This window comes from Natrix helvetica (assembly GCF_964273705.1).
Source record: "Natrix helvetica genome assembly, chromosome: 14".
Taxonomy (NCBI): domain Eukaryota; kingdom Metazoa; phylum Chordata; class Lepidosauria; order Squamata; family Natricidae; genus Natrix; species Natrix helvetica.
Genome location: NC_138564.1, coordinates 11,167,959 through 11,185,319, shown reverse-complemented (window position 1 = coordinate 11,185,319; position 17,361 = coordinate 11,167,959). Strand labels below are relative to the sequence as shown.

The 17,361-nt window shown below is 46.4% G+C and overlaps 1 protein-coding gene across 5 annotated transcripts in view; it reads right to left on the bottom strand.

Annotated features, from left to right (window-relative positions):
- The window catches only part of CIT (citron rho-interacting serine/threonine kinase), a 211,089-nt gene that overhangs the window by 9,537 nt on the left and 184,191 nt on the right, over positions 1-17,361 (bottom strand). For 4 of the 5 annotated variants that reach the window (XM_081966276.1, XM_081966272.1, XM_081966273.1 and 1 more), the window contains 14 exons: positions 17,018-17,211; positions 14,344-14,479; positions 13,293-13,397; positions 12,877-13,017; positions 12,625-12,732; positions 11,582-11,744; positions 11,078-11,242; positions 7,986-8,123; positions 6,683-6,863; positions 6,398-6,489; positions 4,770-4,874; positions 2,795-2,964; positions 1,241-1,321; positions 123-258 (listed from right to left, as the gene is read on the bottom strand). In XM_081966276.1, coding sequence (XP_081822402.1) covers positions 123-258; positions 1,241-1,321; positions 2,795-2,964; positions 4,770-4,874; positions 6,398-6,489; positions 6,683-6,863; positions 7,986-8,123; positions 11,078-11,242; positions 11,582-11,744; positions 12,625-12,732; positions 12,877-13,017; positions 13,293-13,397; positions 14,344-14,479; positions 17,018-17,211 — 1,915 coding nt within the window. The remainder of the gene's footprint in view (positions 1-122; positions 259-1,240; positions 1,322-2,794; positions 2,965-4,769; positions 4,875-6,397; positions 6,490-6,682; positions 6,864-7,985; positions 8,124-11,077; positions 11,243-11,581; positions 11,745-12,624; positions 12,733-12,876; positions 13,018-13,292; positions 13,398-14,343; positions 14,480-17,017; positions 17,212-17,361) is intronic. The other variant, XM_081966274.1, reaches the window with a different exon arrangement.

Genomic DNA, 17,361 nt, shown 5'->3' with positions numbered 1-17,361 from the left:
AGGACGCATGCGTGCGCTGCGCGCGTTCATGTGGTGGACGCCGGGCCCCGTTGCACCGTACCAGTTGCAATGTGATCCCGAACCCACCACTGAAGCGAAGGGATCCTTCCCGACTTCCTTACCTGAAATCATGAGCAGCTTCTCTAGGTCTTTGATGAGGTGGATTTGAAAGACAGCACCAATTCCGGGGACATGTGTTAAGGAATTCTTTAGCACATTCAGGGCGTAAAGTCCTTCCTCAGCGCCCACCAGGACCACCTGTCCGACAGGAGCGACACACCCATGCGTCAATCAAAGGCATAGAAAGGAGGCTCAAAAAGGTACATGCAAAACGCTGTGATGCAACATGGAAATGGGACTTATTTTGACAAAGGCTACCTCGACTTACGGTACAGCCATCTGTTTAGTGACCAAAGTTATAACGGCACTGGAAAAAGTGACTTACGGCCATTTTTCACACTTATGACCGTTGCAGCATCCCCGTGGTCACGGGATCCAAATTCGGATGCTTGAACAACCAACTCATATTTATGATGGTTGCAGTGTCCCTGGGGGGGGGTCTCAGGATCCCCTTTTGCGACCTTCCGGCGAGCCAAGTCAACGGGGAAGCCAGATTCATTCAACAAGTGGGCTACTAATTAAATAGTGACTGTGATTTGCTCACCAAGGCGGCAAGAAAAGTCATAAAATGGGGCAAAACACGCTAAACAAATGTCTCACTTAACAGAAATTTTAGGCCCCAACATGGTCACGAGTTGAGGACTCTCCGTACTTAAAATCTGGCTCCATTTTCATGTATTTATTATTTTGATATTTTTCTTTTTATCTTTAGTTGCTTGGAAGTCTCCTTCCAATAACAATAGCACTTAGACTTATATACCGCTTCTTTCCAGCCCTCTCTAAACGGTTTGCAGAGTCAACCTCTTGTCCCCAACAATCTGGGTCCTCATTTGACCCACCTCGGAAGGACGGAAGGCTGAGTCAACCTTGAGCCTGGTGAGATTCAAACTGCCGAATTGCAGGCAGCTGGCAGTCAGCAGAAGTAACCTGCAGTACTGCATTCTAACCACTGCGCCTCCGTGGCTTTTCTAGACTCACCCGTTGGCCAAATGGGCAGCAGACAAATTTAATACATAAATAAATCTGCCAGCTGTTCAGAACTTAAACGGTCTTCTCTGCTCAGGAGCCATAAAACTTGCCGCAGGCATTAATGTGAGCTGAATCCGAGGAGACTCCTTACCTGATCGCTGAAGGGTAAAGTGCAGTTGATATCCAAGCGATCTTCTCCTTCCAGCTTCAGAAGGGAATTTCCAAGGAGTTTCTGTGCAGAGGGGGAGAAGGGAAAGAAGAGGTGGATGAAAGGGATCACTTCATAAAGGTAAAGGTTCCCCTTGCTAGTTGTTCCTCACTCTAGGGGGCGGTGCTCATCTCCGTTTCAAAGCCGAAGAGCCAGCAATGTCTCCGGGGTCATCTGGCCCCCAACAATCTGGGTCTCCTCATTCTACCGACCTCGGAAGGATGGAAGGCTGAGTCAACCGTGAGCCGGTCTGGATCGAACTGTCGGCAGTCAGCAGAAAGAGCCCGCAGTCCTGCATTCTAAGCCCTGGGCCACCGCGGCTCATAATAAAATAAATGCATTCTATAGAATGTATTTGGAGGGAAATAGCTAAGCGAAGGTAGCAATGTCAAATAAGAATCTTTAGTTCTTTACAGGTGATTTGTCCTTATTTGCAGCGGCACGACATTTTGCTACAGGGACGAGCGGCGGCTGGATCTGAATCCCGAAGCGGATGGCTTACGTAGACATATCTGTTACTCCCTCGGAATCTCTCTAATAGAGGGAGAATGTACATTGATCTGATGTCAACTCGCAGCTCGATAGGACATGTATATCCCATTTAATCTGATTTCTGCTGCGTGGAGAGATAGGCTGTTAACGTTCTAGCTGGAACTCCAGGTCTCTTATTAGCCCAGGTTAATAAGCAGCAACGGCCTGTGGGAAATCTCCAGATGTACTTGGGAGGCCTTTTGGAAATTATTTCTGTTTTTTAGTGCTTGGAGAGGGAACGTAAAAGCTACAGATGCTCAGTTACTTTTTTTCTTAAACCTGTTCAGAGTTGAAGGCCCTACTAGAAGCTGAAGGATTAGAGGCACTGCTGGACTTCTGGAAAGTCTTGGTTTTTCTTTTTTTCCCTTTTACATTATGTATCTATATATCGATATATTCCTTTTTCCTTCCCTTCCCTCCCCCTTTTCTCTGTCCCATTCTCCCCCTTTCTCCTTCCTTCCTTCCTTCCTTTTTCCTCCCCATCTCTCCCTCTACTTTTCCCCTTCCCTCCCTCTTCCTTTTTTTCTCCCTCTCTCCCTTTTCTTTTTATTTTCTTTCTCTCTTTCCATTTCTCTCTCTCTTTCCTTTCCCCTTCTTTCTCCCTCCCTTTTTTCTGTATCTCTCCATTTCTCCTTCCTCTCCCTCCCCTTTTCTCTCTCTCCCTTTCTCCCCTTCTCCTTCCTTCCACCCTTCCTTTTTTCTCACCAACTCTCCCCCTTCCTTTCTTTCTCCCTCTCTCCCTTTTCTTTTTTCTCTCTCCCTCCTTCTCCCTCCCTCCCTTTCTCTCTCTCTCTCTTTCCTTTCCCCTTGTTTCTCCCTCTCCCTTTTCTCTCTCTCTCTCTCTCTCTCTCTCTGTCTCCCTCCTCCCCCTTTTTTCTTTCCCTTTCTATCGTCATCTTTCTCCCTTTCTCCTTCCTTCTTCCTCCCTCCCTCTTTCTTTTCCCCCCCTCCCTCCCTTCTACTTACAGCATCAGCTTCTGCCTTTTCTCTGGAAACTCTTCCTCCAGCCACCGTAGATTCCAGGGCATTCACCCAACGCTGCTTATCGGGAAAAGTGGGCGCCAGCAAATAGAGAGTCCGGCCAGGCCAACAGGTGGTGTGGGGATGAGATTCCAGCTTCAGTATATATGGCACATCTAGTGGGTGAGCATGAAGGACAAACAAGAGGCAAACTGGATTAGGGGAGACTCAGCCTCTCTTTCGCTGGCTCCTTTCTCTGCTTGTAGAGCAGAAAAACACCAAACAAGAGATTGAAAGGTTTAAACTTAAGACGTTTAACATGTGTAGGAAAATATCAGCACTAATTGCCCCACCCAAACCACCAAGGACCATACAGTCCTCCTCCTCCTCCTCGCACTGATGATGTTACCTAGTTGGGCAATGACATTTCTGCAAGATCAGAGAGCACCAAAAACATCAACCCTGATGTCAGGCCGACAGCCATCTTTTCTTTTGGATCTTTGGCCTGCCACGCTTTCTATTGTTCTACTATGCTTTTTCTATGGTGGGAAAATGGGAGCGGGGATTGCACGGGGTTAGATGATATGTAGCCATAACAACATTCTTTCTAGAAAGCCAAGGTCATCCTTTCTCTCTGCACCTGACCAGAACTGGATGGGAGGAACTGCCAGCGTGGCAGTGGGAGATTGCACCATGGGATGGAGTTGTGGGTATGGGGGCAAGATCTTGAACTTTCAACGGGGTGGAGAAAACCGGGAAGCTTTCAGATTCGGGTTTTCCCAGATGTGCCAACATGGCTCTCTTCATCAATGGGAACGTTGAGCAATATTTTGCCTCGGACTCTGATTTACTTTTGGATGCTATTTGGAACCCTGACACCTGAAATATTATTCTTCTGTTGGTCTGTGGGATGCTCGGTGCTGAGTTTGGTTGTTTGCATGCAGACGTTGTTCGGGAGCAAAGCCCACCCTCTCTCGCACTGAGGATGTTACCTAGTTGGGCAATGAAACGTCCGCAAGAAAACAACCAAGCTCAGAGAGCATCAATGAAACACCCCCCACCCCACCCCAGATCAACTCTGAGCTACAGATAATATGACCTATTGGAATCCCCCCCCCCCCCCGGCTCTTTTATGTGAATTACTGGGCTGTCTGAAATTTTATAATCCCCAATGTCTTACTTTGAGAATAACAGAGCTGAAAGGGACCTTGGAGGTCTTCTAATCCAACCCCCTGTTCAGGCAGGAAACCCTATACCATTCCAGAAAAATAGTTGTTCCAGTGTTTGGAGCATTCACAATTTCTGGAGGGAAGCTGTTCCACTGATTGATTGTTAATTAATTGTCAGGAAATTCCTCCTCAATTCCAGGTTGCTTCTCTCTGCTTGATTAGTTTCCACCCATGGCTTCTTGTACTGCCTTCAGGTGCTTTGGAAAATAGCATGACCCCCCCCCCCCTCCTCTCTGTAGTAGCCCCTATGATATTGGAACTGCTATTATGTCACTCCTAGTCCTTCTCTTCATACCCAATTCCTGCAACCTTTCATCGTATGTTTTAGCCTCCAGTCACCCAATCATCTTTGTTGCTCTTCTCTACACTCTTTCTAGACTCTCAACATCTTTTGGTCACGGATCTTCTCTCTTCTCCCTTAAGATCATCATCATCTTCATTTAACGACCCCATAATCCCTTGCGGAGTGGAGTCTGGGCAACTGAATGAGCAGCTAGCAGAGTGTTTACTGGCCCGATGCCCTTCCTGTCGCCAGTACGGAGTTCTATTCAGCAGATATATTCTCATCGTGCCCAGAGAGAGAAATATCTGCCTCTGCCTGGGATCGAACTCACAGCACCACCTCTAGGCCACCACTCCCTCTCTCCATCCTCTATTCCCTGCAACTTTTCAGAGCGTCCTTGAAAAGGGGAGCACTGCCTTCCTGTCCTCCGGGCAGCTTCCGCAGCCCTGGATTTTTCATCCAGCCTTACCTGTCTTGGCTGTATTTAGAAGCTCGGTCGCTCCCACGGCCCCATGGACAGTAACGTCTCCATCTGGAAGGCACAATTCAAACTCTTCCACGGGCCGCTGTCCAGCTTTGGAAAATGATAAAAAGGGGAGAAATGAAAGGGCAAAGGAAGCGTAATGAGGAGAGGGTCTTCACCCATTAAAAGACTTTCAATCTTCAGGTCGTTCGGAAAAAGGGGAGAGTGGCTTAAAACTCAGGGGTGGCATCGCCGCAGGAAAAGAGCCTCCGTAAAGGAAGTTAGCAACAGCAGCACGGCTACCCTGAAAGGCAAACTAGCTTGAAATGGCCCAAATGGTAGGTGGTCCTCGACTTACGACTGCAATCGAGTCCAAAATGTCTGTTTGTTGAGTGAACAAACAAAGCAAAATAGTGCAAAATAAAAAAAAGACCCCCACCGTCCCTCCTTGTGTGTCCTGTCCCCTCTCCGCCCATCTCTTAATCATACGGCTATGTTTTCATTGCTTATTTTTATTGTTCCGCAGTTTTATTCTCGTTAAGAAAAGGTAAAGGTTCCCCTCGCACATATGTGCTGGTCGTTTCTGACTCTAGGGGGCGGTGCTAATCTCCGTTTCAAAACCGAAGAGCCAGCGCTGTCCGAAGACGTCTCCGTGGTCATGTGGCCGGCATGACTCAATGCCAAAGGTGCACAAAACGCTGTTCCCTTCCCACCAAAGGTGGCTCCTATTTTCCTACTTGCATTTTTTAACCTGCTTTCGAACTGCTAGGTTGGCAGAAGCTGGGACAAGTCACGGGAGCTCACTCCGTTACGTTGCGCTAGGGATTCGAACCGCTGAAATGCCGACCTTTCTGATTGACGAGCTCAGCGTCTTAACCACTGAGCCACCCTATCATTTGAGTTGTTGTTTTTTATATAAAGCTAGGTTTCGATCGTTGCAAATAAAACAATTGAATTGAATTCATGTGGTGGCAAACGAATTCAATAAATAAATGATAATGGAATGGTCCCGAGATGAAAGCATTTCAAAAAGCAACACCCTACACCGTTATAGAGGGAAAAGCTTGTTCATTGGCCAAAACCAAAAATAACCAGAAGGATTCGGGTAGCCTCTTTGGTAATCAACCAGCTAGATCAGTGATGGTGGAACCTTTTCAGCACCGAGTGCACTCACAGCATCAATTTGCAATTTCGCATTCCTGCAATCAATCCAAACTGTAATCGCTGCGATCCAATGGAGGATCCAAGATAAGGAAAAATTCAACTAATATCCAATAAAAACCAGAGTAAGTTGGAGAAGTCTTGAGTACGTCTCGTTCGGCTAGACTGAGTTAAAAAACTGGCATCTAGAGGAGAACAGAGGCATGGACAAGACTTTCTTCAATTCAGTCTCGAAGCAAATAGGCTGAGTGTCAGGCCTGCAGTCATATGTCTGCCATCCCAGAGCCAGATTAAGTGCCACAAATCTTTGTGAGTTGCGGCTGCTTCTCTAGAAAAGGTGTTACCGTAATCCTCGGGGATCCATAGTAGAAAACGGTTTTTCCCGCTTCCCCAAAGTAAGAGGTGGATGGATGGCTGCGTCAGGGGGGGAAAAAAGGGAAGCTCGGGATGGAGGGGGAAAATATATATATTACCTTCTCTCGTTTCTGTGTCGTAAACGAGGACTTTCGTTCCTTCTAGAACGACGTACTTTCTATCCCAGCCTTGCTGGCCACGTTTATTATTTCTGAAAACAGAGACGGGACAAGGCCCGGTTAGAAGTTTCGCTATTCCGGGATCGAGCTGGAAGTTGGGATGACGCTACGGGGAAAAAAATAACAGTCCTCCGCGGCTTCAGCCATGGCCTCCGAGAGCTGCTCTTCTGTCAGCAGCCTCCAAAGCTGAGCTGGCCTGTTCAGCGCAGAGACTCACGTTTATACCTGGGCACCTTCATCCATCCTTCCAGCCGTAAAGCGCCGCCAGGTTCTTTGAGCTGAAGGCCCGGGGAGTTCAATTTTTCTCGGCAGAAGGCTTCCGAGAAGTGGGCGGCGTACTCAGCCGGCAATCCGCAAGTGGCCGGCAAGCAGGCAGAACATTTGGGATGGCACATCATTTGGCATTCTAATAATAATAATAATAATAATAATAATAATAATAATAACAACAACAACAACAACAACAACAACAACATTATAATTATAATAATAAAAATACCCATTGTCATCGGGGCACTTGGCACCATGTCCAAGAATTTTACAAGATGCATCAACAAATTCCTGCAATAACACCAGCGGAACTGTAAAAAACTGTGCTACTCGGAACATCGTATATTTTAAGAAGGTCCTTGGTTGATACCTAGGATGCTGGCATCAACCTGTATCAACCATTATCACCAGTCACTGGTATTTGTAATGCATTTTTGAATGTTCAGTTGGCTGAGTTTCATGTTTAATGAATAAAGTATATAATAAAATGGGGGGGAGGGGAGGAAGGAGATTCACAGATTAACAGAGTTGGAAGGGGCCTTGGAGGTCATCTAGTTGACCCCCCCCACCTAAGAGGGAGAGCCTACACCATTTCTGACAAGATGGCAGTCCAGTTTCTTCTTGAAAGCCTCCAGTGATGAAGCTCCCACAACTTCTGAATAACAGAATAACAGAGTTGGAAGGGACTTTGTAGGTCATCTAATCCAACCCCAAGCCCAAGCAGGAGACCCTGCACCATTTCTGACAGAGGGCAGTCCAGTCTCTTCTTGAAAGCCTCCAGGGATGAAGCTCCCACAACTTCCGAAGGCAACTTCTGTTCCATGGGTTGATTGAAAAGGCTTGAAAATGCCTTTCCTTTTTATGCTTTTCCTGTGTCCCAAACTTTTTGTAGTGAAGTCTCCCCTTTCCTATGCTCTTTAAAAAAATCCCAATTTCATTTTGAGAGTTGAAATCCACACACTTCAAAGTTACTAAGGGTTGAGAAACAGATCTACTAGACTCCATGAGAATCAACTGAGATACTCAGGGACCAGTAAGGTCAAATGAGTCCCAATCAGCTCTCGCTTCAGCTCTAGATTATTAATACACCTTCCGGATCCTCCCTACTTTTTAAAACTGGGCACCAAAACGACATGGAAATACACGGGACTCATTTTCATGTCCCTGCAAAGCCTTCCATCCCTCCTCCTCCTCCTCCAAAGCATCCCTGGGCCACCCACTCAGGTAGTCCTCTTCAGCTTGCCCTTTCAATGCTTACCAAGACATTTCGAAGCCTGGCGTCCAAAGTGCACAGTGTCCAAGCAAACGGCACATTTGGTAGCTCTCATGTTCAGTCCCACATTGAAACGGTGAGGGATATTGTGATGCATGCGTTCTTTAAGGCGCCGATTAAACTCTAGGGGAAAAGAGCACGTTTTTATTAATTGGGAAACCATACAAAGGGCCAGCTTGCATGAAAAGTTGGTTTGGCAATTCTCCCTCCATCCTATCTATCTACCTATCAATTATCTATCAATTATCTATCTATCTATCTATCCTATCAATTACATATCAGATAATTAGGATATCTACCTACCTACCTATCAATTATCTATCTATTTATTATCTATCTCGTCTATCCTAATTATCTATTATCTATCCTATCAGTTACATATCTATCAATTATCTATCAATATCTATCAGTTATCTATCCTATCAATTATCAATTAATAATCTATCTATCCTAATTATCTACCTATTATCTATCTATCTATCTATCTATCTATCTATCTATCTATCTATCTATCTACCTACCTACCTAACAAACCTACCTACCTACCTACCTACCTATCATCTATCTATCTATCTATCTACTTTTCTATCTATATTTATCTCTACCTACTTATCATCTATCTATCATCTATTCATCTCTCACTCTCTGTCTCTGTCTGTCTCTCTCTCTCTCAATATTTATCTCTACCTACCTATCATCTATCTATTCATCTCTCTCTCTCTCTCCCTTTCTATCCATATTTATCTCTACCTACTTGTCATCTATCTATCATCTATTCATCTCTCACTCTCTGTCTCTCTCTCTCAATATTTATCTCTACCTACCTATCATCTATCTATCATCTATTCATCTCTATCTATCAATATTTATCTCTACCTATATCTATCTATTTATCTATTTATCTATCTATCATCTATCATCTATCTATCTATCTATCTATCTATCTATCTATCTATCTATCTATCTAATCTATCTATCATCTTTTTCTGTCTGTCGATCGATCATTCTCTCTATATCTATCTATCTATCTATCTATCTATCTATCTATCTATCTATCTATCTATCTATCTATCATCTATCTACCTACCTACCTACCTACCTATCTAACAAACCTACCTACCTACCTACCTACCTATCTATCATCTATCTAATCCATTATTTATCATCTATCATCTATCAATCTATTCTATCATATCTCATCCATTTATCCATCCATCCATTTTCACATTTATCCGTCTGTCCGCCCATCCCTCCCTCCCTCATGTGCTGCTTGGGTTTCAAACTGCCCACCTTCCAGTCGACAAGCCCAGCATTTTAACCACTAGGCCATCCTGTCCCCCCTGCCTACTCTTAAACCCAAATTATTGAAATTGTATTCAAATTTTGTTCTCAGAGCAACACCCATTTGTTGTCAAAAACAATTTAGAGCTGAGGTCTGCCCTTGCTTTGGAAATAATGAGGAAAATCTACTTTGGCCGGCTTGGAAAAACTCTGTCATGGTTGGGGGGGGCGCTTTTTAAAGCAGCTATATCTTTTCCTCCCAGACCGGCATGAGAGCCTGAGAAAATGCAAGGCTGCCTTAAAAGAATCGCAGAGGACCTACCCAGCCTGGCTTTCTAACACGGCTTGGGATAACCAAGACGGGCAAAATCAGAAATAATTGGTAAATAAAGGTGTTTATTGGGGCGGAAAGAACCCTTCTGTAAAGAACAGTGGAGGTGCGATTCATGAGCAGCAGGACTCAAACAGCACTGCTGTTGGGCAGCTGTTGCAAAGTTTGGTGAGTGAGTTAGCTAATACGCTGATATTGTTCAGATTTGGGGAACTCTGGAATTAAACGCCGTAACCCTGCCAGTTAGTCATTTAACACCTCTACAAACAAAGGTTGGGATAATTAGCGCTTACACAGCGCTCTGAGTTCCCAGAACTTCATATAATTATTGCGGTGATGGGTAACAATCCTGTAAGGTAAACCATCATTAACCCCCAACAGAGCCTTTCAGAAAAGCGTACAATAAAGTTGTAACTCGGGCGGGACTGAAAACTGGGGAGGGAGGGGGGGGGTTCCTCGGGTTCACACTCCTGGGCAAGAACAGGACAAAAAGGTCTTGGGTCACATGACCGAATCACACGGACAGATAGGGAGTCAAAGACAAGCCGCCGTTGGGACATTGAGGACAGGACGACACCCAAATCACACAGAGAAAGAGATGAAATTGTGGATGGCGCAGGGATTCTCGTCCATCCGCGCGCGGATCCGAACACGACGTGGCTTTTGGAGATCAAGCGCGATGAGCCGCGGTGGCGCAGTGGTCAGAGTGCAGTACTGCAGGCTATTTCTGCCGACTGCCTGCAGTTTGGCAGATCGAATCTCACCAGGCTCAAGGTTGACTCAGCATTCCGTCCTTCCGAGGTGGGTAAAACAACCCAGATTGTTTGGGGGGGGGAGGGAGGGAGGGGTGTCTTTTTCTGGGTTCGCCGACTGGACAGCTGACATTAAACCAGGTCAAAATAAACCCGGGTTTATGTGGCAAACGACTCGTATTGACGACGGTTCAAGTGTCCCAAGGTCACGCGATCCTCTTTTGCGACCTTCTGACGAACCAAGTCAAGAGAGAATCCAGGTTTGCTTCACAATTGTTTGAAGAACGGCAGCGACTCATTTAACAACTGTGGCAAGAAAGGTCGTAAAAATGGGGCAAAACTCACTCAAACCACTGTCTAGCTCGGCAACGGAAATATGGAGCTCCAACGAGGTCGTATGTCGAGGGCTATCCGTATTCTGGTTTTATAGCTAGGAACTTTACGATTAGCCCGGCTTTTGACGGTCGCTAAACTAGACTTTATGACTTGGGGACTTCAACTCCCAGAATTCCTCAGCCAGCGCATGCGCTGGCTGAGGAATTCTGGGAGTTGAAGTCCCCAAGTCATAAAGTCGCCAAGCTTGCAGACCCCTGTGCTAAACAGTCCATGTTTTGTTAGGAAGTCGGGCCCCATATGCAGTCGGAGGGGGTCTCCGGGTTGTCTGCGCCAGAACCCCTCCAGAAGCCAACCCCTCCCCCCTCCCCAAGCCTTACCCTCTGGCATGGAGGCCTCCTTTCTGCGGCTGGAGGGAGGCGCCAGCAGGCTGATGGGCGTGGGCTGGTGTTCAGGTGACCGAATTATGGCAGACATGATGATTTGCTGCCTGGCCGTGGCAGGTGTGGATGGGTGAGGGTGGTCTGTGATTTTCCTATGGGCAGCTACGGACACACACAAATAGTTAGTTAACGCCTCTCCTCCGAGCGGGACCAGGAAGAAGGAGGAGAAGAAGGAGGAGGAGGAGGAGGAGCAGCGGTTCTACGGAAGCGTTAAGAATGACAGCCTGCAGCCTTGCTTTCCTTTATTTAACCTTTCGGATGGTCAACAGCCAACGAGGGGGTGGTGGGGAAAGGGGGAGAAGAGAGAGAGAGAGAGAGAGAGAAGAACAAAAGACGTCAAGGACGAGACGGAGAGGGGAGGGTGCTTGGGACTCCGAAGCATAAGCCAAAACAGACCCCGTTCTCTTTCTTGGGGCGGCAGATCAAGCGTTTTCCCCCTACCTTCCTCCCGAGCGGATCGGAGTTCGATGCGGGTTTTCTGCAGGGCTTCCTCCAGCTCCGCCGAGCGGGCCTTCTCCTTCTCCAGCGCCACCTTCAGGTCATTGTACTGCAGAGGAACCTGTGTGGGCAAAGAAGGGTCCTCTTTCCGTCGACTAAACAGGCCCTAGCAACAGAAACACACAGACAGCTCCTAACTCCTGGTCAGCGATGGTTGCCTCCGGGGGGGAAGGGGAAGCTCGCTGGCTAATTGCAGACCAGAGGGTCTGAGGGTCTACTCTTCCTCCTCCTCCTCCTCCTCCCCTCTTTCTTCTCCTCCTCCTCCTTCCCTCCTCCACTTCTGCTTTTTTTTTCTCCCTCCTCTCTCCTCCCCTTTTCTTCCTCTCCTCCCCTCTTCCTCCACCCCTCCCCTCTTTCTCCTCCTCCTCATTCTTCCCTCCTTCCCTCCTCCACTTCTGCCTTTTTTCCTCCCTCCTCTCTTCCTTCTCTCTCCTCCCTTCTTCCTCCTCTCTTTGTTTTCCCCTCCTCCCCCTCCCCTCTTTCTCCTCCTCCTCCTCCTCCTCTCCTTCCCTCCTCCACTTCTGCCTTTTTTCCTCCCTCCTGCCTGCTACCATATTTTTCGGAGTATAAGACGCACCAAGGTTTTAAAGAGGCAATTTTTTTAAAAAAAGGTTTTCGCACTCTGCAAACGTTTTTCATGAAAACGGGCCGGTTTTTTTTTCCAAAAAAAAAAGGGGGGGGGCATAGATAGCCTTTAGGAGGCTTATAGAGTGCTCCTGTGGGCTAGGGGAGGCAAAATTGAGCAAAAAACGGCCCACTGTTTGCTCATTTCTTCTCTCCCCAATCCCTAGGAACACTCTGGAAGCCTCCTAAAGGCTATGCATGGCCATTTTAGTGAAGGGGGCGGGGTTTCAGGAGGCCAAAAATGCTGTATTCAGTGTATAAGATGCACCCAGATTTTCAGCCTCTTTTTTGAGGGAAAAAGGTCCGTCTTATACTCCGAAAAATACGGTAGTTAGTTTTTCGCGTTCATATATTTTCCACACCTTTTTCTTCTTGGCCGGCTGATCCATCTTCGCTTGGAGGAAATCTATAAGCTTGGTTTGTTGGGAAATAGTGCCTTCCATTTTCACTTTTTCATGGGAATACAGGACCTTGGCGACACGGAAAAGTCCGGGGAAGGAAGAAAAAAACACAACCAAACAAAATCACCACGGGTGTCCAAATAAACCCGAGAGGAACATGAAAAGGGAAACATGTGAAATTATTCCCAGCCTGCCGTACTTTGATTCTCTCACCTGAATATTTTCCAGCTGGTATTCCAAGTCGCTCCGTTCGGTCTTCAAAAGATCGGCCCGGTCCAAAGCCTCTTGCAGGCCTTGAGTCAGCCGAAAGATATGATTCTTTTGCAAATCCATCTGTTGCTGTAGCTTGGCTTGCTGCGGAGGAGACGAAAACCCAGGATTATAAAATGCTAGTGGGGTACCCGTGCCTCGCTACGAAACTATGTGATCGGGTTTGCTACGTTGACAGTTAAAAAACGAAGCAAAACAGCTTGGATGATCTTAAGCAGGGAGCCCTGCGTGAGAATGCTAACGATTTGGCGACCCAGAAGTGTCCTGATCCAGCCATTGCAACCATCGCATCCGGTCTCACCCCTTTCAAATCTCCCCGAAAGGACTCACAAACGTTCGGGTAGGGAGCAAGGGACTACCTCTTCCAGAAGCCTCTGTTTGAGTTCGCGTTCCGTTTCAAGCTTCTGCTGCAAGCTCCGGGCATTCATCTCCAGCATGGCGTGCTTCTTCTCCAAGTCATTCAGCTGGTTAGAACAGGGAAGCGGACACGTTCAATGGGCGCAGGTATGAAACACCAGAGTTTTTCTGAATCTACTCGCCTCTCCCGCCCTCTCCCTTTCTAAATCCTGAACTTACAAACAATTCGTTTAGTAACCCTCAGCCTCCTGCATGGGAATACCTGCCCGTTAAAATGGTGGGCAAAACCCAAATTGTACCAAATTGCTTTGGATTGTTTTTGGTAAGGAAGAAGGTGAAATATTTAGTCTACCTTTCTACCTTTTGTGTACACCGTGACTGCCGAAGATGAATGAATGATGTTGCTCTTAATGACTGGTTTACAGCAGTGGTGAAATCTATTTTTTTTACTACTGGTTTTGTGGGGGTGGAAAAGTTCTCTTTTCCTTTCCACTTATAGAAGTTCTTTTCCTTTCCACTTATAAAAGTCCTCTTTTCCTTTCCAATTATAAAATTTACCTTTTCCTTTCCAATTATAAAATTTACCTTTTCCTTTCCACCTATAGAAAGTTCTCTTTTCCTTTCCACTTATAAAAGTTATATTTTCCTTCCCCTTTATAAAAGTTCTTTTCCTTTCCACCTATAGAAAATTCTCTTTTCCTTTCCACTTATAAATGTTCTCTTTTCCTTTCCACCTATAGAAAACTCTCTTTTCCTTTCCAATTATAAACGTCTTCTTTTCCTTCCCCCTTATAAAAGTTATTTTCCTTTCCACCTATATCTGGCTTGTGTGTCAAATAAAAGGAACCAAGCTTTCTGGGACAACATCAGCCAATACAAGCAGTCCTTGACTTACAACCACAATTGAGCCCCAAATACCTGTGGCTAAGCGAGACAGTTCTTAAGTGAGTTTTCCCCCATTTTACCACCTTTCTCGACAAAGTCGTTGAGTGAATCGCTGCATTTGTTAAGTTAGTCACACGGTGGTTAAGTGAATCTGGCTAAGCGACCAACCTTGTCAGACAGACTCTCAGCTTTGAGCTTCTGTTCCTTTAACGCTTGCTGGAGAGCCAAGATCTCCGCTTTATGTTCTTTAACTGCGAGCTCCACAACTTGGCGGGATTCCGTGATACGCTGGTCAGCTCGCACCCTGCATGAAAGAGAATAAGCACCGACTTTATACTACTCGTGTGGCTTCCAGGATGGGTAGATAGATAGATAGATAGATAGATAGATAGATAGATAGATAGGTAGGTAGGTAGGTAGGTAGGTAGGTAGGTAGGTAGGTAGGTAGGTAGGTAGGTAGATAGATAGAGAGGGGGTGGGTGGGTGGACGGACAGGTAGATAGGTAGGTAGAAGAATGGATGGATGGAAAGGTCGGTAGGTAGGTAGGTAGATGATAGATAGATAGATAGATAGATAGATAGATAGATAGATAGATAGATAGATAGATAGACAGACAGACAGATAGACAGACAGATAGATAGATACATGGATGGATGGATGGATGGATGGATGGATGGATGGATGGATGGATGGATGGCTAGGTGGGTAGATGGATTGATGGGTAGGTAGGTAGGTAGGTGGATGGATGGATGGATGGGTAGGTAGATAGGTAGGTAGGTGGGTCAGTGGATGGATGGTTAGGTGGGTAAATGGATGGATGTGTAGGTAGACAGAGAGAGAGAGAGAGAGAGAGAGAGAGAGAGAGAGGGAGAGGGAGAGAGAGATAGAGTGGGTGGGTAGATAGATGGACAGACAGACAGCTGATAATCTTTGTTTCCTGCTCTCAAAAGTGTACACATGCATAACATGGACATTCACACGCTATGTCCATATGTACATACAGTACCTATGCCCTAACATATAAATGCATATAAATACTAATCACTATCCATCTTGAATACGTAGCGGAAAGAGGAAACTTGAGAGTTCACAAGCTTGATGCTATATGGATCAAAACTGTGACTGACTCTGGATGCTGCGGTGCAGATATCACGGAGCCCCCTCCTAAAAGGAAACCAGGAGGACATGTAGAGTCCCAGGCAACCCTGGGGACCCTGCTCAAGCATCACTCATATGCCGCATCCTGGATAGAAGGGAGTGAACTGCCAATCATCTTTTCTGCCGTCCTCACCACTCTGCTCTACCGCCTTCCTATCCGAAGCAGTCATGCTTCCAAACCAGACTGAAATGCCATATGACAGGATGCTCTCCACCGTCCCTCTCTCTCTATATATCTAAAAAAAGTGGTAAGTGGCAAAATTCAGTGCTTCTTCCTAGATTTCGTGCCTCCGCTGAGCAGGAACCAAATTGACACTGTGAGAATCCGGAAGAAAAACGAGGGCCAGATGGTGGTGGTTATGAGAGGGTGGCTGGCAAATAGTCAACCTCTGTTTCCCAACGTCATGCTCTTGCATAAAACTCTGTATATAGCCTACATGTTAATCAAGAGCCCAAGAATAAACGGGGTTAGAAAGCGAGGCTGCAACAGCCTGGCTTCCTGAAACTCTTTAAAACCTGCCCCCCGTCCATGTTTCCTTCCTGAGAAAGTGACAGGAAAAATACTACCCTGTAAAGTTCACCCAGATACTTCTTTTAAATGATGGATACTTCTTTTAAAACTCAAGATGCGGGGGCTGGATCCAGCCCCGGAGTGCTTAGATCTGGTCCACAGCGATGACTTGAAAACAGCACAGGCTCACGGTGACTCTGCTAGTGAAAACGGAGCTAGGGGGTGCACACACACACACACACACACACACACACACACACACACCCCAGGGCTCCGTTTTCGCTGGCAGAGAGCTAGCAAAACAAATTAAAAACAAAACAGAAGGAAACATGTTTCCCCTTTTGCATTTGAGCACGCAAGAAGGGACAGGAAAGGAGAAAGGGAAAGAGGAAAGGCAAAAGAAAAAGAAAAAGATGGGAAGAGGGCAAGGAAGGAAAAATAAGGAAAGAGGGGAAGGAAGAAGAAGGAAGGAAGGAAGGAAAAAGAAGAGAAAAGAAGGAGGGAAGGAAGGAAAACAGAAAAAAGAAGAATCAAAAGGGCTGGAGGGACTGAGGGAGGGAGGAAGGAAGGTTAATAATGATGAGACAATTTTTCAGGAAGATCTGAAAAATATCAATCTTAAATGAAAGGATGTAAAGACAGGAAGGAAGGAAGGAAGGAAGGAAGGAAGGAAGGAAGGAAGGAAGGAAGGAAGGAAGGAAGGAAGGAAGTGCACTGATGTTATCTAGCTGGGTAATGAAACGTCTTCAAGAAAACCACCAAGCTCAGAGATCACCAAGGACCCCACAGTCCTCTTCCTCCTCCTCCTCCCTGCAAAGCCCACTCCCTTCTAGCACTGATGACGTTATCTAGTTTGGTAATGAAACGTCTGCAAGAAAACAACCAAACTCAGAGAGCATCAAGGACAGTCCTTCTCTTACTCCTCCCTGCAAAGCCCACTCCCTTCTAGCACTGAGGATGTTACCTAGCTGGGTCATGAAATGTCCGCAAGAAAACCACCAAGCTCAGAGCGCCAGGGACCCCTCCTTTCGACTCTGAGCCTCAAATATTCTCCTTTATTGAACGCGCTGTCTTCCAGAGGTTCCTGGGGATTTTAGCACAACATCCTGTTTTGGGATTCCTTCCTTTCTCGCCGTTTCACATTCACCCAAAAGCCGAAAGAGAACATGTACCTGCTTTGCTTCTCCGTGTCCAACATTCTCTGGAGTTCCCGCACCCGGCACTCAAACTGGCTCTTCTCGTCTCCCAGAACACTTCTCCACGCCTCCCACTGGCGCTCCTTCTCCAAGAGCTCATCATTCAGGGCCTCCAGATCCATCACTTGCTCCTCCAGCATGGTACAGGTGGTCTTTAAGGCCTCCATGGTCTACAAATAAATCCCCAACAGTTTTTTCCCCTCCTCCTCCTGAAGTTCAGCTCAAGAGCATAATCATCACCTCCTTTGAATGACTACCCTTGCTGGGTGGAGTCAGGGCGACTGAATGGAGCTAGCAGAGTGTTTTACTGGCCCATTGCC